This window comes from Budorcas taxicolor, chromosome 15 (assembly GCF_023091745.1).
Source record: "Budorcas taxicolor isolate Tak-1 chromosome 15, Takin1.1, whole genome shotgun sequence".
NCBI lineage: Eukaryota > Metazoa > Chordata > Mammalia > Artiodactyla > Bovidae > Budorcas > Budorcas taxicolor.
The window spans coordinates 44,574,344-44,599,622 of record NC_068924.1 but is presented as its reverse complement, the minus strand read 5'-3'; the positions used below and the strand labels follow the sequence as shown (position 1 = coordinate 44,599,622).

Sequence of the window (25,279 nt, the reverse complement as noted above, 5' to 3'; positions counted from 1 at the left end):
CCTGGTCAGAGTTCTTTTCACTTCTCATAGATGCCCAACCTTCTCCACTTTGGTTGGTGATTGAGAAAGAACCATGAGTATCCTGGACCCAACCACAGAAGGAGAGGTTAAAATAAGTAGGCCTCAACAGAAAAGACAAAATATCGGAAGATTTTACCACTTGGTACTAAGAATGCAAGTTGAATCCTTTGTATGGCTGGCTTGTTCCTTCCGGTGAAGGGAATTCTGCTACTGGAGAGTGAAAAAACTCAAGGACCTCCTCACTAAGGAGTTCCATTCCTGATGGTTTGGCTCTGAAAGTGCCCCTGTATCAGTAATTGTTTGGTTCTTAATGAAAATCTTCTGAGCTTGAATTTCAGGTTCCTCAGCTATCTCCCTGGGTGCCTAGGCCTGTGGCTCATTGGAGCTCTCTTCCCCAAGGGGCAATGGGGCCTGTGCCCTGCCTGCTTGAAGACAGACGTGTAAGAGAGCTTTCATTTTTTTCCCTTGCTGTGCCTTTAAGAACTGCAGGAATGCAAAGAGTCTGGAGGCGGGGTGGGGTCTCCCAACAGGATTTCTGGGAAAAGGATCTCGGGAATTTTGGCCAGAAACTAAAAGGAGAGTCCAGCTCTGAGAAGTTGGGGGTGGTGTGTATGGGGTCAGGGCTGTGATTGGACTGCACAGTTCTCTAGGGAGGAGGAAAGCAAAAGTAAAAAGAAAAGAGCGGGGGAGAGGGGAGAAATCCTCTCGGCCCCCTCCCCACCCCATGCACACTCACCCATGCCTGAAGAGGGGGCAGCCACTATCTGCAGAGGGTCCCCATGTGTCAAAGGTGATGGCAGCAGATGCTGGACCCAGGGAACTCTCTACCCCGAGTTGGCCTGCAAGGCCTCCGGGGACGGACTTGCCAACAGCTGGACTTGATCACCAGTTTGCAAAGTGAGATCACGCATCAGAGGAAGTAACTAGCAGAGTTTGCTGTCCGGCTGTTTTTGGAGAATTTTCTTAGCAGCGGCTAAAAAGCAGGAGACCACCACCGATCCTTGAGTCTTCTTTGAGAAGCAGCAGCAGAAGAGATTTCCGCCCTGGGTGGTTTGCAGGATGATGCTGGCTCTTAGGCGAGCTTGCATTTTCAGGGCTCTGGTCTTCATGGCCTTCCTGCCCCCACCGCCACATGCCCAGGACCCGGCCATGGTGCACTATATCTATCAGCGCTTTCAAGTCTTGGAGGTAGGTGGCATCCATGCCCCTGACCCAGGGAACCTGCCTCCCAGAAGTCACTTTATCTTACCCACGCTTCCCTACCTACTGGGATGTGTTTCTCCAGATAGTGAATGATAAGATTGCTAAGGGTACACTGAATATTTTTCATTGTCTAGTGGTTTCTTGAGCAGGGCTTTCCTCTGTTGCCTGATTTGGCAGTTTCTCTCATTTGTAAAATGGGGCCATTAATAGAATTTACCTCTTACTAATATTCAGAAGATTTAATGAATTAATTCCTACTTAGAACCTTGCCTGGCATGGTGGTAAATGTCTAAAATGTTATTATTCAATTGCTCAGTTTTTAAATAGGAAAATTAAACATTTTGGTCACATTTTCTTCATGTTTTACTATATCAGGAGGATAGCACATTTTCGTTTTCTTTGTGTCTTTTAATGGTGAGACTTTAGGTCACTGTAAATAGTCATGATATTGGCTTACTGAGAAGCTTGTGCTTCTTTTGCTGAACTAGATTTGGTTTTAGAAATGAGCAGGATTCAGCAGTGTTAAGCAGAGAGGAAGTTTCGGGGCCTTTTTCCCAAGCGTTGTAGCTGCCACTTCATTAAAATGTGCAAAACCCAACATTTTTGCAGCAGGGACAGACTCCCTGGGGCAAATGTAACCCGCTGTCCTAACCTTTAACACACCCTGGCATTGACATCAGCTATTTCTTATGTCCTGCCTTGCTTTTGTACAAGCTACATTTTGATAAATTATTTTCCTTCTCTGAAAGGTATTTAGTTTCTATATTCCTGAAAACTCTTTAAGTCCAAACTATTTGGTTGCAGTCAGGGTAGAACACTTCCTCAGAGCAGGCTGCACTGGGTTTCTGAGGTCCGGTGAGCCAAGGCCTGGGAACCACAGATGGAATGTTCCCAGGCCAATGGCCTCTTGCTGCTGCCTCACTGGTTCTCTCCTCAGAGACCGTCCCGATCTCACTTTCTCCCGTGTGCTAGAATTATGCTCAACTGTGGTCCCTCTTCATTTACCGCAGACCCGCCTTGGGATTCAGGGCGAGTCTCATCCCTGCAAGCTTTCCACAAGACTTGAGTCTGCCTGCAGATGAGGGTATTGAGTACAGATGGATACTTTCATAGCTATGAAGGTGGACTGAAAAGAAGAGGGTATGATTTTTGTAGGACTTCCCACCCTGACTTTGGTGACCTTAGTAGGAAGCCAAGGCCCAGGTGGCTCCACTGTTGGCCAGGCAAACATGGGGTTTGTGTGGGGTGGGGGTGGGGTAAGAATAAAAGAGGATAGATGTAGACAATTTCTCTCTTCTCTCTCTCTTTCCCTCTCATCCTCTCTGTTTCTATCTCTGTTTCTCTCTCTCTCCCTCTCACACACCTCTCTCTCAATCTCTCTTTCATTCTTCAGTGAACAGTCTTACATCCTGCTGTTCGAAGTATATGTTTTTACAGCTTTTGTGGAGAGCATTTTGGTAAACCACCAAATGGTCTTTAAGTATACATCCTGACCCAGAAACCCATCCCATTTCCATCCTTCATTCACTTATTCCTTTATAAAAAATATTTTTTTAAGTTAATTCTTTTTGGCTGCTGGATATTTGTTGCTTTGCACGGCTTTTCTCTAGTTGCAGCGAGTGGGGACCACTCTTCATTGCCATGCTCAGGCTTCTCATTGTGGTGGCTTCTCTTGTAGAGCCAGGCTCAAAGTGAGCAGTCCTCAGTACTTGCAGCATGTGGGCTCAGTAGTTGCGGCTCCAGGGCCCTGGCGAGCAGGCTCAGTAGTTGTGGCACACGGGTGTAGTTTCTCCACGGCATGTGGAATCTTCCTGGACCAGGGATTGAACCTGTGTCCCTGCAATGGCAGGCAGACTCCTAACCACTGGACCACCAGGGAAGGCCCCTTAACTTATTCTTTTATTCAGTAAGTTCATATTAAGTGTGACTATGTGCCAGGTGCTGAGCAGGTGCTGGGGGTGGAGCTTACATCTGGAAATGTATCCTGAGAAAATAATCAGAGAAGTATAAATACGTAAAGATAAAGATTTTCTTCACCATGTTTGAGTGGTGGATCATTGAAAACTATGTAAATGTCCATTATGTTTATGTGTATGTCAGTCACCCAGTCACGTCTGACTCTGCGACCCCATGGACTGTAGCTCACCAGGCTCCTCTGTCCATGGGATCCTCCAGGCAAGAATACTAGAGTGGGTTGCCATTTCCTTCTCTAGGGGATCTTCCCATCCCAGGGATCAAACCCAGGTCTCCCATATTGCAGGCAGATTCTTTACCATATGAGCCACCAGGGAAGCCCAAATGTTCATTAGAAAGAATCTAATGAAATAGATAATGGGGTATCAATTAAATGGAATTGTGTTATTAAAATTATGGTATGCTGCTGCTGCTAAGTTGCTTCAGTCTTGTCCGACTCTGTGCGACCCCAGAGACGGCAGCCCACCAGGCTCCCCCGTCCCTGGGATTCTCCAGGCAAGAACACTGGAGTGGGTTGCCATTTCTTTCTCCAGTGCATGAAAGTGAAAAGTGAAAGTGAAGTCGCTCAGTCGTGTCCGACTCCAAGTGACCTAAATATATATTAATTGGTTTTGAAATATGTTCACAATATATCAGCAAATTTAAAATGTTATACAACACACATGTAGCAAAATCACATTAACATATGTTTATATGTGTATGACTAAATGCATAGGAAAACCTAAAGATTTGTACACTAAAGTGTCAATAGTTCTTTGAGTTAAGGAATTATGGGTGATTTTTTTTTAATTTCACCCCCTTTTAACTGTTTGTATTTTAAAAGTCTATTTCTATTAATAAGAGCTATTGACATTACTTGGGCAATTTAAATAACTGGAAATAATTTGAGAATTTATTTTCTGACTGAAGCAAGGACTGCAGAAATGTACCCAAGCAACAAGAGCGTACATTCAAGATTTCCAAGAGTTCTCGAAAAACATATCCGTTATGTTGGGACGATGTCACACCTACACAAGTGAGTACAAGAGTGCAGTACACAACCTGGCACTGAGAGTGGAGCGCGCCCAGCGGGAGCTCGACTACCTGGAGTACCTGCGGGAGGCCGACGCGTGTGTAGAGTCAGAGGACAAGGCGCTGGCAGAGAAGCTGGTCCAAGAAGCCGAGGAAGAGCAGAGGGTCCGGACGCTACTAAACGCAAGTAAGAGAACTACATCTTTACCGCCCCTTCTGGGGACTTTCAGAACACAGACCTCACACAGGTAGGGAGACTGACCAAGTAAGAACTGGGTGTGTGCTCTTGTGGGCACGTGCTGGGAGAGAAATCTTATCAAGGAACAGGTATCCAAAGGAAAATGTATTCTCAGAAAGCGGCTTTCCCGTTTCCAGAGAGTTCCTAAAACCTCCATAGAAGCTCAGGGCGATGGTGTCAGAAGTCAACCCAGGGAAGGGCTTAGTTTGGTAGAGGTGTGTGGTCCCATACTTCCATGGAGAGTGGCAGGTGGGTGGATTCTCTCAGGGCCCTGGGAGCTGGGAGAGTGTGCCAAGAAGCAATATAAAATTGGAAATGGCAACAGCCAATCCTCAGGGCCAAGGACTACTGTGAATTATTATTGTTTGTGCTGTTGGGATGCTGATATACTCAAGATATTTGTCTCCAATCTTAGGATCCATCAGAATCACTTCCAGGCCATTAAGAATAAGGATTAGGAGCTCAAATGATAATAACGAGTATCAAGCAACAAAAACATAAATGAGAAGGAAAATTTCCTGTGCATGAGTCCATCTCATTAAAAACAATGAGGGAGACAAGTCCGTGCCTCAGAGGCTGTTTTCTGAGATGGTTTCAATGAAAATAGGAAAACTTTATGTGCTAACTATGCCTGCCCCAAATATGAGAACATTCCATCAGGTAAACAAGATATAAGCAGCTGAATGCCATCTTTAGGCCAAGCGTTTCATGTATCTTTTCCATGTAATCCTTGTAAAAGCTCCTTTGGTCATTTATAAGAAAGATCTTCCAAAATGAGGTGACTTCTGATCTGAGTTATGAACACAGTAGTTAGAGAAAGATGAGCAGAGGCCGCGTCAAGCAAGAGTGGCAACAGATCCAAAGCAAGTAGCACTTCCACACATAGATCTGCAGGGACGGCTGAGTGGAAGCTGTGTGGGGCAGGAGAGTGCCGGGGAGCAAGGCTGAAGGGTCAGTAGCACCCAGATAGTGAAAGGCCTTGCTTGCTAAGTCCAGAGGGTTGAACTTGACTAAAGAAACTATTGAGAACCATTGAACAATTTTGAGGGCTGTTTAAGATTTTCTTTTCTTTTTCTAAAAAATTTTATTATTGGAGTTCAATTGCTTTACAATGTTGTCTTGGTTTCTAGTGTACAACATGAGAGAATCAGCTATATGTTCTGTTCAGTTCATTTCAGTCGTTCAGTCATGTCCGACTCTTTGAGACCCCATGGACTGAAGCACTCCAGGCCTCCCTGTCCATCACCAACTCCCGGAGTTTACTCAAACTCATGTCCATTGAGTTGGTGATGCCATCCAACCACCTCATCCTCTGTCGTCCCCTTCTCCTCCCAGGTGGAGACTCTTTCCCAGCATCAGAGTCTTTTCAAATGAGTCAATTCTTTGCATCAGGTGGCTAACCTATTGGAATTTCAGCTTCAGCATCAGTCCTTCCAATGAATATTCAGGACTGATTTCCTTTAGGATGGACTGGTTGGATCTTCTTGCAGTCCAAGGGACTCTCAAGAGTCTTCTCCAAAACCACAGTTCAAAAGCGTCAATTCTTCGGTGCACAGCTTTCTTTATAGTCCAGCTCTCTCATCCATACATGACCACTGGAAAAACTATAGCCTTGACTAGACGGACCTTTGTTGGCAAAGAAATGTCCCTGCTTTTCAATATGCTATCTAGGTTCATCATAACTTTCCTTCCAAGGAGTAAGCGTCTTTTAATTTCATGGCTGCAGTCACCATCTGCAGTGATTTTGTAACCCTCCCCCTCCCAAAAAATCTGTCATTGTTTCCACTGTTTCCCCATCTATTGCCCATGAAGTGATGGGACCAGGTGCCATGATCTTAGTTTTCTAAATGTTGAGCTTTAAGCCAACTTTTTCCACTCTCCACTTTCACACTCATGAAGAGGCTTTTTAGTTCTTTGCTTTCTGCCATAAGGATGGTCATCTGCATATCTGAAGTTTTTGGTATTTCTTCCAGCAATCTTGATTCCAGCTTGGGCTTCATCCAGCCTAGTGTTTCTCATGATCTGCATATAAGTTAAATAAGCAGGGTGACAATATACAGCCTTGATGTGCTCTTTTCCCAATTTGGAACCAGTCTGTTGTTCCATGTCCAGTTCTAACTGTTGCTTCCTGACCTGCACACAGATTTCTCAAGAGGCAGGTCAGGTGGTCTGGTATTCCCATCTCTTTCAGAATGTTCCACAGTTTATTGTGATCCACACAGTCAAAGGCTTTGGCATAGTCAATAAGGCAGAAGTAGATGTTTTTCTGGAACTCTTGCTTTTTCAGTAATCCAATGGATGTTGGCAATTTGATCTCTGGTTCCTCTGCCTTTTCTAAAACCAGCTTGAACATCTGGAAGTTCACGGTTCACGTATTGCTGAAGCCTGGCTTGGAGAATTTTGAGCATTACTTTACTAGTGTGTGAGATGAGTGCAATTGTGTGGTAGTTTGAGCATTCTTTGGCATTGTCTTTCTTTGGGATTGGAATGAAAACTGACCTTTTCCAATCCTGTGGCCACTGCTGAGTTTTCCAAATTTGCTGGCATATTGAGTGTAGCACTTTCACAGCATTGTCTTTCAGGATTTGAAATAGCTCAACTGGTATTCCATCACCTCCACTAGCTTTGTTCATAGCGATGCTTCCTAAGGCCCACTTGACTTCACATTCCAAGATGTCTGGCTCTAGGTGTGAGTGGTCATACCATCATGATTATCTGGGTCCTGAAGATCTGTTTTGTACAGTTCTTTTGTGTATTCTTGCCACCTCTTCTTAATATCTTCTGTTTCTGCTATGTCCATACCATTTCTGTCCTATATGTATGTATATGTGTATATACATATATGTGTTTATATATATATATATATATATATATATATATATATATATGCCCTCCCTCTTAAGCCTCCCTCCACTATTGAGCAATTGTAAGCAGAGCCATGAGAGGCAGGAACAGGGCAAGACTAGAGAGAGGACACTAATCAGGGCAATGCTGCAGCAAATGGGCAACAAGTGATCGTCTCGGCATGAAGTGTCAGTGGGGTGGAGAAGGACAGATGGGTTGGAGCGTCATTGAATGTCGGCATATGCATGGATTTGTGACTGATAATTGAATGTGAAAAATAAGTGAGAAGGGTAAGTCCAAGATGCTTCCTAGATTTGGAGCTTAGGCCATTGGGTGGTTGGTCTGAAATATGTTGAGATAGGAAACCCAGGAGACATTTTGGAGCACTTACTACTTCACTCTTTTGGGGGTTTTTTCCCTGGAGCACTTTTTACTCTGAGGTCTTCTAGTTCATTTATATGCTTGCTGTTCATTTTATGCCTCCCCATCTCATATAAGAGCCTGGATCCTGTGTTTCACATTCAGTGTTGAGTCCCAGAGCCTAGGATAGTGTCTATGTTCAACAAATATTTGTCAGTGAGCAACTAAGTGAACAAATGAATGAATGGGCAGAGGGATTGTTCACATGGGCAGAGGAGTTATTAGGTTTTGATAGAAAAAAGAACATCTTATCTGTGAGTCAGAAGACAGAGAGGAGACTGCCTTATCTACAAGAAGAAGCACTTGGTCAAGCTGGTCAAGTGAGTGTCCTTTTCAGCCTTGTCTTGAGATGAACCTCCTCCTTCTGAGAAGAAGCGTGCATGCATGCTAAGTCACTTCAGTCAGGTCCACCTCTGTGACTCTATGGAATATAGTCTTCCAGGCTCCTCTGTCCATGGGATTCTCCAGGCAAGAATACTGGAGTGGGTTGCCATTTCATCCTCCAGGGGATCTTCCCAGCTCAGGGATCAAACCTGCGTCTCTTAAATCTCCTGCATTGGCACACAGGTTGTTTACCACTAGCACCATCTGGGAATACTCTGAAAGGGAACAGCTGAGGGTAAACATGGGTCGAGGGATTAGGCGAAAGGGTAAGGATGAGCCAGTGGAAAATGAACAGCTCCCTAAAAAGCTGACCAGGAGGGAAGAGTGGCTGCTAATGTAGCCTGAGCTAGAATGTGCCTGAACTTTCATGCCAAGGGTCAGGGAGGACCCCAAGCCTGAATCGTGGTGCTGGATTGGATCCCGGAGACACTCTAAACCCCTCAGACCTTGAGGTGGCCCCTTTCTACTCCACCTAGAGCTCAACAGAGGTCCTGAGTCTGGACTTTCTGTTTTTATAACCCTTGTCCTTTGCCTCATCCCTCACACCCTGGATGCCTAAAATATCCCCTCTCTCAGCTCCATGGTGAGTGAAAACTCTTTCAACTTTTTAGGAATTGCTGCAGCCATGCCCATTGCCTTGGGAGCCCTCTTTTGATGATCTGTCTGTTTATGATTCAATAAGCACTTTTTGCCCCTACTCTTCGGTGGGCCCTGTGCTGATAGCAGGGACAAAGGAGCAAGCGGAAACACACCTGTACCCTGCGCTGGCTTTCTCACTGCGTCTCTTGCCTCTGGTCTTACCTCCTGCTGCCGTCTGCTGTTACATGCATCTTCCCAAAATACACACATGATCTCACTCCTCGGTGTAGACTGTTTTTGTTGTTTGTCATCAATTATCATCGGCAACAAAAAATCCCCTCAAATGGCAGCATTTTAGATGGGGAAGGCCCATCACAAAGTGGCCTGAACTGATGTCCCTCTTCTTCCCCCATAACTCACCCACATGCAGTAGCAATTTTTGTACATATATATATATAGGGTTGGAGAAGGCAATGGCACCCCACTCCAGTACTCTTGGCTGGAAAATCCCATGGATGGAGGAGCCTGGTAGGCTGCAGTCCATGGGATCGCGAAGAGTCGGACATGACTGAGCAACTTCACTTTGACTTTTCACTTTCGTATATAGGATAGCCATTCCCTTCTCCAGGGGATTTCCTCGACCCAGGGATTGAACCTGGGTCTCCTGCAGTGCTGGCAGATTCTTTACTGTCTGAGCCCCCAGGGGAGCCCTGGTGGGGAAGCCACTCTAATATATATAATAATTATATATATATATATTATACATATAATATATATATAATTTTTTCTGCCCACCCTTCATGACTCAAAATTTCTGTGGATTCTCCAAGAACATTTCTGGGGCCCCCACCAGGCGGGTTGGCCCCTAGTGCTCCTAGAGCAGGTCGTTCAGTCTTCTGAGGCAGCACTAACACTCAGCTACACACACCTGTGTGTATTTGACACCTCAACCAGACTGTGCACATATCTGACGTCTTCATTGCTGTACTCACAGATCCAGGGTCAGGACCTGCCGAGGAGCAGTCTGTAAACATTGTCTGTAGAAGAGATGCTGATGGCGGCGCCCCTCAGAGCTTGGTTTAGGGAAAGATGTAAACAATCCCAACTGTGTGGTTAGTGCTCTGGCCTACTGTTTGCAGAGGCTCTGTGCCCAGGGATGGACTTTGGGGTGCCAGCGTTTTCCCCTTCCATGCACTGTTTGTGTTTTACATATTGTCCCCTCCCCCATTGCTTGGGCCGTTTCTCTTAGTAGCTTTGCCTATGTTAGTTATGCTAATACTGTGTAACAAATTACCACAACTTTAGCAGTTTTAAATAGTATACATTTATTGTCTTCGAGTTTCTGTGGATTCAGGAGTCCAGGTACAGCTTATCTGGACATTCCATTCAACAGTCTCTCGAGGGTACAGTCAAGGTGTTACCTGGCCTACATTCTCACCTTGAGCTCGGGTCCCTCTTCCGAGCTCACTGATGTTGACAGAATTGCCCTTCCTGTGATTGTAGGATGAAGGCCCTCAGCTTCAAGAAGCTGCGCCTCTCCAAAGGCAGCGCACAATGTGGTTATTGCTCCTTCAAGACCGGGAGGAGAGTGCTTCTCTTTGTGAAGTGCTCAGCCCCTGTTTTTTACCTGCTTTAGGTCAAGCCCACCTATAATCATCTTCCTTTTGATTAACTCGAAGTCAACTGATTTGGGACCTTTAATATTTTTTGGCTGCACTGAGTCTTCGCTGTGGCGCTGGGGCTTTTGCTTCAGTTGCAGCGCATAGGCTTCTGATGTGGAACATGGGCTCTGGAGCATGTGGGCTCGGGAGTCGCAGTGCCTGGGCTCTGCAGTCTGTGGCACACGGGTTCTCTAGTTGCACCATGCAGGCATGGTTGCCCTGAGACATGTGGGATTTTAGTTCTCTGACCAGGAATCAAATCTACATCCCCTGCAGTGAAAGGCAGATTCTTAACCACAGCACCACCAGGGAAGCCCCTGGGACCTTAATTACATCTACAGAATTTCCTTAGTTTTGTCTAGTCAAGCAGAACTATCGTATTCACAGGTGCTGCCCTCACTCAAGGGGAGGAAGTTTGTAGGGCATGACCGTGGAGGTGGGAACCTTAGAATTCTGTGCATCCCAGCTGGTGCTGTTTCCTCTACCCATGTTCTTCCCAAAAGGCTCCTCTCTTCCTGTCTTCTAATGCTGGCTGCTGCAACTGTGCCAACTCTGGAACTTCCACAGGAATTCTTAAGACCCAAGTCGGAACCCTTGTGAAGCCAAATACGGGATTATGGGCTAGGGAGGGTCACTAGAGGTCACATTAAGAGTTTCATTCATACATACGTGCCGTCTCAGAGAGTGTCTTTGAAAACCTTAGAAAGATAGGATATCATAACTTTCTTGGAAAGTTCAACACTGTATCTTAGGAGATTTCCTAAGAAATTTCAACCATCAGTCTAAATGGGATGCTAGGGATAGTAAATAAGGTAGAGTTGCTCTGTAATTAAGCCTTTTTTTTTCTAGAGGTGTCCTCCAGTCTTTAGCCTTTATTTAGAAGTAATCCTCAAATGATGTTCATGTGAGGCCCACAATTCCAGGAATGTTTGGGGATAAGGTAAAATTCTTAGAATCTTAACTCTAACCCATATAGACTCTCTTCTTTCTCTTTCTTTTTTTCCTCCTCTCCTTTTCTATCTAACACACAATTTAGAATGCAGTGAGTGAAAGTTACCTGAATACAATTTAACTTATAAAGTCACTCCAAGTCTTTGGTATTAGAATTGCTATAAGTAAAAAAAAAAATTTTGCTGCACTTGGCAACTTATGGCAAAGCACCAGTGGCTCAGATGCCCAAATTAAGAATTTAACTAACAGTCTTTGGCAGATTCCACAGGCTGCATTCTTGTGTGAATCAGAATAATATTAACCTCTTTTTAACTTGTAAACAGCTTATAAAGAAAAATTCTTGAGGCAGTCAAAACAAGTCATTATAGCATTATTTTATTTCCTGTTTTAGTCCAGCTCCTTTATTTGCAAGGGTGCTTGCAAATAACCTCCAATAACTCTCTCCCTACTTAAGTAAATAACTCATATCTTTTGTTAGATCATGTTTCAGAAAAAAGTGTATTGCTGCAAATTCACATGCCTCTGGGATCCACTCAGGTAGTATACCTTTGAGTGCCTCACATTCAAAACCGTTAAAAATCAAACAAAATAAAACAAACAAGCAAAAATCCCACTGGAAGCCAAATAAAACGTATTTGTGAGCCAACTCCCCAGGTCCATTAGTTTGTGATGAGTGGAACAAAACATTAAGAGATGTATAGCTCTTAAATTGTATCAGAGAAGAATATCTCCCACAAAGCTGTATACACAGGTGTAAGTGCAAGAGAGTATGAGAGTACTTGTGTTTGTGTGTATGTGTATGTGCACACATATACACACACACAGAAGCTGCATTCACAAATCCTGGGCAGCAATACCAAATACCAGCAATGCTCAGTACCTGGGCAGTGTACATCCAGCTTATTCTGTGCTGCCTACTGGAGAGTCCCATAGGTCACTGTGCTGCATTCAAAAAGGCCAGTGTATTTCTTGTGTATCCAACTGGAAGGCCTGTGATCTATGAGGATACCATTAGGACCATCACATAGGTATTAAAAGAAGGTCCCCCAATTTTTTTTTAAAATATTTACTTATTATTTATTTGGCTGTGCCAGGTCTTAGCTACAGGACACAGCATCTTCAGTCTTTGCTGGGACACGCAGGTTTCTTAGTTTCGGCATGGAAACCCTTAGTTGCAGCACATGGGATCTTAGCTCCCTGACTAGGGGTCGAACCTGGATTTGATCTCACATTGGAAGCACAGAGTCTTACCCACTAGACTACCAGGGAATCCTTAAGTTGTTTCAGCTGATGGCTTTTGGCTCCAGGTAGAGTGAACCTCCCCATTCATTCTCTCTATGACTCATTCATTTATTCATTCACTCAACAGAAGTCTAACTGAATTTGAGGAATATGTTGGCATTATGCCAGGCATTTGAGATGGAACTTTGCCTAGGATAACATTCTTGTCCTCAAGAGGCTTGGAGCCTAGTAGGGAAACCACCTAAACAAACCCAGAATAAAAGATGGGGTGATGGCTGCTCTGATGGAGGGTGTCACAGAAGCATAGGGCAGGCATTAGTGTGTGGACCCAACAGTCGCAAGGCAAGGGCTTAGTTGCTCTGCGGCATGTGGGATCTTAATTCCTTGACCAGGGATTGAACTTGCATCCCCTGCATTGCAAGGCAGATTCTTAACCACTGGACCACCAGGGAAGTCTCAAGCTGAGTTTTAATGTTGGAAAAGAACTAATTAAATGGAGAAGAGAGTAGAGGGCACTTCAAGCAAATGACCAGCATATGGAGGTACATAGGCCTAATCGGGCTTAGTGTTCTGCAGAAGTCTGGTGTAGGGGGAAGTCGTAGAGAAGAGATGAAAGAAACAGACAAAAGCTAAACTCCTTTGTACTGAGCCTCTTCACCTTCTAGCTGTGGAGAATGGAAATACAATGAATAATAGTAGTTAATAGTCATTGAGTGCTTATGATGTACCTTGTAATCTTTAAGTATTTAAAGGAGTCTTATTGGATTACATCAGGTAATTCTCACAACAAACCTATGTGATAAGTATTAGAATTAGTCTTCATTTTATAGATATGGAAATCAGGGCACTGCATAACTAAATCATGTGAATTGTGAGGAGCTAATCCCAGAGGAGGATTCAAACAAAGACAGGCTGACTCCTACACATACTAACCGTTCCCACCGTGCTGTTTTGCTTACTCCTATGTAAGCATGGGAGTGTCCCGGCTCAGGTAGGTGTTTTTGGAAGATCATTCTGGCCCCAGTGTTCAGAATGGTCTGGCAGTAGGGGAGTTTGGGTGCTCATAAGAGGGAGAGACTGGAGCCAGGCAGGCCATCTTCAGGGCTGTCACAGAGGTCCTCAAGTAGAAGCCCTCTGCTCTGAGTCTAAATGCCTTTCTTTAGGGGCATTATTAGGGGCATTAACAAGGGGCCTTATTATTGTGGGACATGCATGAACACCACGTCACACCTCTTGGTCATTATTTGATGATTCCTACTCATAAACAATGGCAATCCACTCCAGTACTCTTGCCTGGAAAATCCCATGGACGGACAATCCTGGTAGGCTACAGTCCATGGGGTCGCAAAGAGTCAGACATGACTGAGCGACTTCACTTCACTCATAAACAAATTGCTTTAAATCATTCTTTCAAATCCTGGCCAAGAAGGGTCAATTTCCCGCTCCCTCTAACCCTTGGTTTTTAATTCCCTGCCTTTCCTTCACTTATTTTTAACCAATGAAATTCCTTTGCTTTCCCCACTGTTTGCTCAGTTAACAGAAGAGCCCCACCACACACTCCTGTGGTAGAAATCTCAGGTGCATTCCTTTGGGCCTCATCTGATAAGTCACCGTATCCAATACATTCTTCCTTCTGAATATCCCTCAACTTTACTCTTTACCTCTACCCTGCTCTCTCATCGTCTCTAGTCCTGATTATTGTACAAGACTCCTAACTGATCTTCCTGTTCCAGGATTTCATCTTGTATTGCTACCAGGGTTATCATTGCTTTATCATCTTTCAAGGCAACTACAACCTACAGGGTAAAGCAAACCCCATAAAATAACATTAAGTCTTTTACAACTTACCCCAATCTAACTTTAAATAATTTGTTTTGTTATTCTCTCTGAAAATGATATCTGCTGATTAAATAAAAACTACAGACATAGTATATACTGTATCTATTGTATTTACTGGTTTATAAAAGTAGATAACAAGCCAACAATTGAACACAGCACCTTTTTTATTAGTTTTTTTAAAAATTATTTTTTTATTGACGTATAGGTGATTCACAGTGTTTCAGAAAAGTGATTCAGTTTTATGCATATAAAAATTTGGTTATATGTATATATTCTTTTTCAGATTATTTTTCATTATAGGTTATTACAAGATATAGAATATAGTTCCCTGTGCTATAGAGTAAGTCCTTGTTTTTTTATTTAATACATATATTACTGTCATATCTATTAATCCCAAATTCCTAATTTGTCTCTTCCTCCCTTCCCCCTTTGGTAACCATAAGTTTTGAACACAGCAGCTTTGAACATTTTCAGCTTAGTCTTGTCCCGATACTGTCTATCTCCATCTACCTGATTCTCTATGCTATGTTGAACCTGCTATTCTGAAAGCTTACTTTCATATAGTATACTAAAGTATACTCCATGCATCTCTACACTGTTCATGCTCTTTCCCCAAGTCTAACACAGTACCTGGCACAGAGTAGGGTTCAGTATTTTCTGACTTTGAGGAGCAGTTTATTGGAAAGTGGAAGCAACTATTTACCAGGGATCCCATTAAGCCTCTTTTGTCTGGTATGTTGTCCAATACCCATGACAACTCAGCTAGGCAGATACTATTATGACTTCTATTCAGATGATGAAACTGTGACTCAGAGTTTCTTGCTATGTTGAAGACTAAGCACCACCCCCTAGATTCATCTCAGTTTCCCTGTCTGCTCACAGTTCCCTTACCCTTACCCTACACCAGGTATCTGCCACACAGTGCTATATGACAAACCACTTTGAAACTTAGTGGATTAAAACAATCATTGATTAGTTCCCAGGAGTGCACGGGGTGGCTGGGCAGTTCTGTCAGCGTGGGCCAGTCTTAGCTGTTCTCAGCAGACTCCCTCGTGCATCCACAGTTAGTGGCATGTTCCCCAGGCGGTGACCGGCTAAGGAAGGCCTCAGCTGCAGTGGCTTGGCTCTTCTCCATGTGGCATCTGATCTTTTGGAGACGAACCTGGGCTTGTTCTCATGGTTGAGGAAGATGTCTGAGGGAGAGGGCACACGCATACCAAGATCTGGTTGCTTTCACTAAGTTTTTTTTTGCCAAAGCAAGTTCAAGTCTGGCTCTGGAGCCCATCCTTCCAATAGAACCTCTAATAACATCCATATGAGACTTTTGGTCTTGCTGTTTTGGAAAGAGGCAGTCATCAAGATGAGTTTTTAAGTGTGCAAATATCTATATGAGGCAATGGACGGAGCATTAGTGTGACTGAGGGGAGGCTGAAGAACCTGCAGAGGGCTGCTGCAAAGTTTAGGATGAAGTCAGCAAGTGCTACACCAGCCTACTTTGAGAAAGGAGAGAACAGCATCAGTATGATTGATTGCATAGGAGGAATTCATGGCAAAATGTCAAAATGATTCTGTTTTCTAGCTAGATAAATGGGAGGATGGCAGTATCACACCTTGACATTGAGAAAATTTTCATCCTTTTCAGTTTAAGTAAGAATATTAAAGGGAAAAAAATAATAACCCACTATGCAGAAACCAAAACTCAGCTTAGTCTTTAAATAAAAATTAAATAAAAGCAAAAAGTTCATAATTATAAACTTAAAATGCTTAAGATGTTGCAACAGTTAGATAACTAATGCAAAACAGAGGCTGTTTGATCAGAAATTCCTTGGAGGACTGCCCAGTTCCGTGCTTCACTTGTGCATGAGTGTTGACCAGCCTGGATCCTCTAGGACAACAGTTCTCAAACTTTTATCTCAGAAAGTCATTACATTTAAAAAAAAATTACTCAGGACCCTAGAGAGTTTTTGTTGATGTATGTTAACATCTCTTGATATTTAACATATTCACAATTAAAATAGAGAAATTGTAGTAAGTGCCAGATACTAAGACAGGATATCTAGCAGTAAACATAGCACATTAGGCAAAAAGCCCTGCCCTCACAGAACTAACATTCTATGCCACTAAGTCCCTTCAGTCGTGTCTGACTCATGCGATCCCATAGACGGCAGCCCACCAGGCTCCCCAGCCCCCGGGATTCTCCAGGCAAGAACACTGGAGTGGGTTGCCATTTCCTTCTCCAATGCATGAAAATGAAAAGTGAAAGTGAAGTCACTCAGTCGTATCCAACTCTTAGCGACCCCATGGACTGCAGCCTACCAGGCTCCTCAGTCCATGGGATATTCCAGGCAAGAGTACTGGATTAGGGTGCCGTTGCCTTCTCCGTAACATTCTATAAGGGGGGTCAAATGACAATATGTTAGCATGAAAATTTACCATATGTCAGGTAGAAGTTAAATACTACAGAAGAAAACCAGCTAAGGTAAGGAGGTTATGGAAAGCTGGCCTCTTCTGAAAGGACACACGTGAAGGAGGTTGGCTGTGTTGAACTCCAGCTATAGAGACTCACAGTGGAAGCTGTGCGCTCACTCCTATTCACAGGTCTTCCCAGCCTCCTCACACTCCATTCTGTTGAGCAGCACATAGCCATACAAACCAACAGCCAGGCATCCTCTGTTTTCTTTCTCAGACTCAGTGGCTAATCACCAATAAAAGGAAGCTGGCAGGGCTCTGTACTGGGTGCCATGAAATACTTTTAGAGTTGAGAACCTAGATAAACCTTTGATGTGGTTTTGCTGGGCTTCCCAGGTGGCGCTAGAGGTTAAGAACCTACCTGCCAATGCACAAGACATAAGAGACACAGACAGGTTCAATCCTTGGGACAGGAAGATTCCCTAGACAAAGAAATGGCAACCCATTCCAGTATTCTTGCCCGAAAAATCCCGTGGACAGAGGAGCCTGGTGGGCTACAGTCCACAGGGTCGCAAAGAGTCGGACACGACTTCACTTTCACTTTCACTTTCCCAGGCCCTGTGGATAAAAAGACAAATAAAGCATAGCTTCTGTCTAAAATCCTTGCAAGGAAACAGTGAGTAGGCAGTTTCCATTCAGCCCAAGAGTTGCCCTGGAAGAGGACTGCACAGAAAGCTCTGGACACACAAGAAACAGCAAGTAGCTGCTCTGCAAGAGTCAGAGATTTTGTTTTAAAGGACAAGAAGATGTATCCCAAGTTAGCGAAGATGAGCTAAGGAAAAGTAGAGGCAAAATCTCAAACTTGTGAGAGACCATGGCAAGTCCAGTGTGGTGGGGAAGTGACAAAAGAGGTCAGCTGAAGGACCCTGGGTCCTATGCTGACATATCAAAAATGTATTCTGTGGGAAACAGACTCACAGAGAATGAACTTATGGTTGCTGGGGGAATGGATGCAGGGAAGGGATAGTTAGGGAGTTTGGGATGAACATGTACACACTGCTATATTTAAAATGGATAACCAACAAGGACCTACTCTATAGCACAGGGAACTCTCCTTAGTGTTATGTGGCTTCCTGGATGGTAGGGGAGTTTCAAGGGGAATGAATAAATCTATATGTATAGGTGAGTCCCTTCACTGTTTACCTGAAACTATCACAACATTAACATTGTTAATCAGCTATACCCCAATACAAAATAAAACGTAAAAGTTATATATATATATGGGGAAAAAGCATTACTGCCTCTAATTTCCAGGACACACCAAATAGCTCGAAGTATTATAACTGACTACTCATCTGAGAGCTGTCATTTTTGACATCCCCATGTAACTGTCACTTGCTAGATACTGACAAATGTTTATTACCATGAGCACAATTCAGGTGGTTGAAGGAGTCCAAATCTATTTGCTTTTGGTTGCACTAGGTCCTCCTTGCTGTGTGAAGGCTTTCTCTAGTTGCGGTGAGCGGGGACCTCTCTTCGTTGTGCTGCGGAGATTTCCCATTGCAGCAGCTTCTCTTGTTGCAAACCCCAGGCTCTGAGCACATGGGCTTCAGGAGCTGGAGCACACAGGCTCAGTAGTTGTGACTCGTGGGCTTCAGAGAGCAGGCTTTGCAGTATGTGGCATCTCCCCAGACTAGGCACCGAGCCCTTGTCACCCGCACTGGCAGGCAAATTCTTAACCACTGGACCGCCAGAGAAGCCCCAGGAAGTCAAAATGTTCCCTTTTGTTGGTTGACCTCAGCACTGTCATGGCACAGGTGGGTGTGCCATTTAGCTTGCTGATGTATTACAAGGAGCGTATAAGGAGGGTCAAGGCCTAGTGGATGTCAAATCTTACACCATCTTGGGGCTGGTCAGCTCTGATCAGTTTTTGTCATGTCCTCACTGTCATTCTTTTAAAGGTTGTGCTCTGTCCCCTTCCCTCCTGTCTCACAAACCTGAGTCTGGCTTATCACTCAGTTCCCACAAACTCATCAGTTACCTGACCTCTCTTTTTCTGTTTCTTGAATCTGTGCCCATTTTTTCACTCCCATCACTATTTAGATTTTTCTTATCTGGATTATGCTTTCAGACTCTCCACCTGTCTCCCTGTATCCCCTCTCCTCCACCTCTACCCCCAGTTAATTCTCTACTAATAACCAGCAGTTTTTATTTTTAAATACTTATTTGGCTGTGCCAGGTCTTTGTTGCAGCATGTGGGATCTTTAGTTATAGCAAGTAGGATCTAGTTCCCTGACCAGGGATCAAACCCCAGCCCCCTGTATTAGGAGTACCAAGTCTTAGCTACTGGACCACCAGAAAGTCCCATATCACTGTTTTTAAAATATAACTCTGATTGAGTCACTCCTTATGGAGGGAAAAGTCTTACCAAGTTTGGAGAGTATTACTATTAAGTAAGGGGAAAAATATTAAGAACTTTCAAATAAGTGATATTTATAAATGAATTCACTCTGAGGCCTTGGGCCAAATTCTACCCTAATTGCTTGTCTACAGTTCTGCCTGAGGGGTAAATCACAGATTTTCATTCTCTGGTTTGCAAAATGTCAGTATCTCTGTTAAATAATTTGCATCTTGGCTGGACTCAAAGATTTTCAATTTATTTCGTATCCTTCCTCAACCTTTTACTCCCGCTAATTATCTCTTCTAAGAGAGGCACAGCAGGGAGTTTTAACTTTCCCTGTTACTCAAACATTGGATGTATATTCTCCCCAAATGCCAAAAGAAGAGAAATTTATGAAAAAATTATAGAATATTCACCTGAATAAACTGTACAACATCCAGGTTAAACCTCTCATTTTACAGGTGGAAAAGCTAAGGCTAGATTGACCAAGGGACTTTTAGGGAGTCACATAGAGAACCAAATGGAGTTCAGACCACTGAGATCTCTGACCCCCCCAGTCCCAGGTTCCAGCTACAAGGGACAGGAGAAAGCTGAAGAGAGCACACAGTGGAAAATTCTGTGCTTTCTTCCCCAGAACTGTGTTTCCATGATCAAAACCATCTAGCACTCTCTTGTTTTGCTATTTCTTCAAAGAGGAGTAGAAGGAGGAAGAAGAATATTTGTGTTAATTACTGCTGTATTATATTATTTAAAAAAATATTCATTTATTTAGCTGTGCCAGGTCTTAGTTGTGGGACGCAGGTTTAGCTGGGCATGTGGGATCTAGTTCCCTGATCAGGGATCGAACCCTGGCCCCCTGCATAGAGTGTGGAGCTTAACCAGTGGACCACCAGGAAAGTCCCATTTCTGCTGTATTTTAAATGACTATTTTATCACTGATGAGACATGGATTGTGTCTTGTTCTTAGCCATAGTCCCTCATAGCTGGCTGCAAGTCTGCTGACTTTCCTCCAAGAGGAATGGGCAGGCTGGGAGCTCCCTGGTCAGAAGAGATATCTTATCACCCTGCTAATAGGCCCCAGGGAGTCCATTGCCTTCATCTCTCCCTCTCTAGGCATACTCAGGCTCACTCATTCTCCACCCCTTCCCACCATGTCCACAAGCCCATCCACCATGTCCCTTGAGCTGGCGGGGGGCGGTCCTGGCTAGGGGTGTCCTGGCTGGCCCTGCCTTCCAGCTCAGATTGAGCTCAGAGGCTCCCTTAATTGGGTGATCTATCAGGTTACTTATCCAAACCTTTGCTTTTTTAACTTGGAAGATAGAGATTAAAATATCTACCACTTAGATGAACTGTAAGATCTAGATAAGCAAAGAAGTACCTAATCACAGTACCAAGCATATTACATGTATTTGTAGGTATTTATTAATTTTATAAATTTATAAATTTATTAATTTTGTACTTGTTCCACAATAGGGAACAGCTTCTGAGCTTCTCTCATGGCCCATGGGACCACCCCTTTCCCATTAAATGTATCTGTGATCACGTATAGTCCTAAATCCCTGTTCGTTCATCATCTGTCATCACAGAGCTTGTGGGAAGAGGAAAGCGTTCACATGAGACAGATTCAGCTGGTAAAACTGAGGAAAGGTATACTGAGCCCTGGCAGAGATAGGTTCTGGTAAACAGGACAACCCACCCTTCTCTCTTCCACACCACAGCTCATAGCCTTCAGAGTTCAGCATGGAGGGGGATCCTTCTGTTAGCTGCTCCTGCAATGCAGACAAAGGACCCTGAGTGCCATGTTGAGATATTTGAAATTTATTCTAAGGTTCCCAGCTGTCCCAGGCATCTCTACCTTTCCTAGGGATTTGGTCTCTATAACCCAGGCCAACCAGGATGAAGCTGACCCAGAGGCCATAGGGAAACAATCCCCTAGTCTGGTAAAGCAGGTCAGTAATGTGACATGGTGGAAACTGTTGGCTGAGAGACTTCCATAATGATGCTGAAAAGTCAGCCTCTGTGTACCAGTGTAGAATTGAATCTCAGAGACAGAGTTTTGGGTAAAGTAGAAAAGAATAGCTTTATTGGTTTGCCAGGCAAAGGGGACACAACTGACTGGTCCCCTGAAAACCTGTAGTCCTAACCTGGGAGGATTTGGTGGTTCTTGGGTGGTAGCTGATAAGGATCAAGGTGTGTGCAGGACCTGCCCTCCTTTAATACTGCCTCAGGTGGTTTCTTGATGAGCTTCTCAAGGTTATCAAACTGTGACCTTCTCTTGAATGGAGAATGCTAACATCTTCCAACCTGACCAACCTAGACAGCATGTTAAAAAGCAGAGACATTACTTTGCCAACAAAGGTCCATCTAGTCCAAGCTATGGTTTTTCCAGTAGTCATGTATGGATGTGAGAGTTGGACTGTAAAGAAAGCTGAGCGCCGAAGAATTGATGCTTTTGAACTGTGGTGTTGGAGAAGACTCTTGAGAGTCCCTTGGACTGCAAGAAGATCCAACCAGTCCATCCTAAACGAAATCAGTCCTGAATATTCATTGGAAGGACTGATGTTGAAGGTGAAACTCCAATACTTTGGCTACCTGATGCAAAGAGCTGACTCATTTGAAAAGACGCGCATGCTGGGAAAGATTGAAGGCAGAAGAAGAAGGGGATGATAGAGGATGAGATGGCTGGATGGCATCGCGAACTCGATGGACATGAGTCTGAGTGAACTCTGGGAGTTGGTGATGGACAGGGAGGCCTGGCGTGCTGCGGTCCATGGGGTTGCAAAGAGTCCAGACACAACTGAGCGATTGAACTGAACTGAACTGAGTGTCTTCCATTTGCTAGGGATTTTAGTTCTGCAGAAGAGCTCAAAGATACTATTATATGTATCTCTTGAAGTCAACCAAGACCCTGCCCCGAGGCTGCACTACTGTTTCTTGACTTTGCCTCCCTCTTCCCTGATTACTGTTCCAATCTGCCCTTTGGAACTCAGGGAAGGTCATGGAAGCTGGAGTCTATTCTCTAGAAACGGGACACAGAAAGTCTTCTGAGCCTAGGAGCTCCACAGGGTTCTATTCGGTTTCAATAGCTTGCCCCAAAGTTTGGTCCTGGCCATGGTGTGAGCCGCGCAAGTCCTCTGGGAGCAGCCACAGATGGCATGACTGTTGGAAGGACTGACTCTCTAGGACTTGGTTCTCCCTAACCATACCCCTGCCATATGCTGCCTTGGTGACAATATTGTGTCACATTTTTAAATAAAATAATGCATTTGAAAGTATTGTAAAAATGCTAAAGTGTTTTACAAATTATTATTACTTATGACAGATCTGCAGTCAGAACTCTGGGTGTGCAGCACTATTTAAACCCAAGAAAAACATCTGCTTGAATGAACCTACCTTCCTTACTAATTCAATAGATGTTTATTGAACCCACAGAGCTCTCAGGCAGTAGAGTACAATAGTAAACATGAACACAAAGGCCTTGCTTTGTGGATCTTATAGTCTAGTGGAGGAGAAGGACAGTGCACCAGTAAATAAAACAGATAACGTAATTATAAAACTCAATAAATGATCTCAAGGAAATAAGAGAGATGCTACAGTAGATCATTTTAAATTTAGATATAGCAGTCACAGGAAGCCTTTTAAGGAGATGAAATTGAAACTGAGATTTGAAGGATGAGTAGGAGCAGACTGTGGAAGATCAAAGCAAAGAACACTCCCAGCAGAGAGAATTTCAACTGCAAGAGCCCTGAGGCAGAAACAAACTTAACAGCTCCCAGAATAGCCAGAAAGCCTCTGTAATCTTCACACAGTGAGGGAAGGTACAGTGAGGCAAGTTGGGAGTATAAGGAGGAAGTGGAGGACCAAGCCCCAGAGACAAGGAGAAGCCAAATCAGATAGATGTTTTAGGCCAAGTTAGGGGGCTCCAGTACCCTTGGCTGGCAAATCCCATGGATGGAGGAGCCTGGTGGGCTGCAGTCCATGGGGTCGCTAGGAGTCAGACATGAATGAGTGACTTCACTTTCATTTTCACTTTCCACTTTCATGCATTGGAGAAGGAAATGGCAACCCACTCCAATGTTCTTGCCTGGAGAATCCCAGGGATGGGGGAGCCTGATGGGCTGCCATCTATGGGGTCAGACAGAGTCGGACACGACTGAAGCGACTTAGCAGGATTTTATTCTAAGAATGGTAGGGAAAAGTGTTTAGCAAGTCAGTCACATAATTCATGTTTTTATACAGATCACTCCTCCTGCTTTGTGGAGAACATTCTGTAGATAAGCAAATGTAAACTCAGACAAATTAATGGTAGTGGTCCAGGCAAAAGGTGAGGATTCACAGAGTGCGGGGGAGAGGAGGGGGTGCAAAGAGGAGAATATAGAAATATAGTGAGCATTTTAATTTAAGTATAACATCATAATTTAAAGATAGGTTTACTACCAGCACTTGCCAGTCTGGAGAGATGGAAAGAAAGGAATCAAAGATGACTTCTGGACAGGTAATTTGATAGATGATTTTTGCTTGAAATGGGGAGAGGAAGAGAGTTTGGGGAATAAAAGCAAGAGTTCTGCTTTGTACAGAGGAAGTTTGAAGGTAGCCAAGTAGGAACATGAAGTAGGCAGTTGGATGAAAAAGTTTGGGGCTAAATAGACATCTAGATAAGATGTCATTCCAGATAGAAATTTTGATTTATTCATTATTCAGAATTTACAGTGCTATTCAGAGCCCTGGGAAAGAATGAAGTTACTTGGAAAGTTATCGTAAATAGAGAAAAGAAAAAGTCTGAGGACAAAACACTGCAAGGTGGATGATAAGGGACCAGCCATGAATGCCAAGAGAAAAAAAATCCAGGAAGATGGGAGCACAAAGAAAAGCAAAGGTGTTCTATAATCAAGAGAGGAAAGAGTTTCAGGGAGAAGTAGCAATCAGGTAATCAAAGTTTACTGAGAAGTTGATTAGGATGAAGACTGAGAATTGAGCCTTAGATTTTGCAACACGGAGGTTGTTGGTGACCTTGAGAAAAGCTGATCCAGTGGAGCAGGCAGGGGAATTTAGACTGTGGAGACCTGGAGCTGATCTGAGTAGCTTAGGGCATAAGTGGAGGTGAGGAACCTCCTCTTTTAAGGAGTTTTATTATAAAGTGGAGCAGAGAAATGAGGTCACACTAGAAAGCTTCTAGGATGATCTGATAGCCTGCTTGTTTACAGAGGGGGAGGAAGAGACTGTTGGGCAGGAGAATGGAGGTAATTTCAGGTGCTAAGTCCTTGTGTTGGTGAGAGGAACAAGATTCACTGCAAAAGTAAAGAGAGCAGGAGGGAAGGCAAATAGTATGGGTTCATGTGCAATTGACTAATAGATTGGTTAGTTGGAAAACTCATTCTTTCAGCAAACACTGGCTTCCTATGTGCCAGTTGCTATCCCAGGGGCAAGATACACAGCAGTGAATGAAACAGATAAGACAATGCTCATGCCCTCAACGAGTTTATACTCTGTTGAGGGGAGCTGAACAATAAATATGTTAACAGATGAATTTATAATACATCAGATAGAAGATGACAAGCACTGTGGAGAACGATGAGCTAGGGTAAGGGGGTTATGCAGAGCTGGAGAAGGGGGCTGCCATTTTTAATAGGGTGATGAAAGGAGACCTTGATAATGAGGGAACATTTGTGAGCAGACCTAAATGGAGCGAGGGAGGAAGGCATGTAGTTATCTTCAGGAAGAGGGTTCCAATCAGAGGGAACAAAATGTGCCAATTTCCTGAGGGAGGAGTGTGCTTGGCACAGTCTGAGGCACAGCAGGGAGGCCAGTGTAGCTGAACAAAATGCTCAAAGTAGGGGAGTTTGCAGAAATCAAGGCAGAGAGGCAGTGGGCAGACAGCCTTGGATGGCCAGGAAAGTAGACCTGAGCTTTACTCTGAGTCAGATGGGAAGTCACTGGTGAGTTTCACGCAGACAGGGAAATGATCTGACTTACATTTTTCAAAGATACCTGCGGCAGCTGTGGAGAATGGCCTCTAAGGTCAAGGATGGAAGTGTGGCCACTAGGTAGGAGGCTATTGCAGTAATCCATGCCAGAGATGATATTGTTCTCTGATTGCATCTG

At 44.0% G+C, this 25,279-nt stretch overlaps 1 protein-coding gene across 1 annotated transcript in view; it reads left to right on the top strand.

Moving 5' to 3' along the window:
• The first annotated feature begins 974 nt into the window (after nt 1-974).
• OLFML1 (olfactomedin like 1) overlaps nt 975-25,279 on the top strand; it is a 31,598-nt gene continuing 7,293 nt past the window's right edge. The window contains exons 1-2 of the mRNA XM_052652748.1: nt 975-1,209; nt 4,108-4,396. Of these exons, the coding sequence (XP_052508708.1) occupies nt 1,081-1,209; nt 4,108-4,396 (418 nt within the window). The 5' untranslated portion in view covers nt 975-1,080. The remainder of the gene's footprint in view (nt 1,210-4,107; nt 4,397-25,279) is intronic.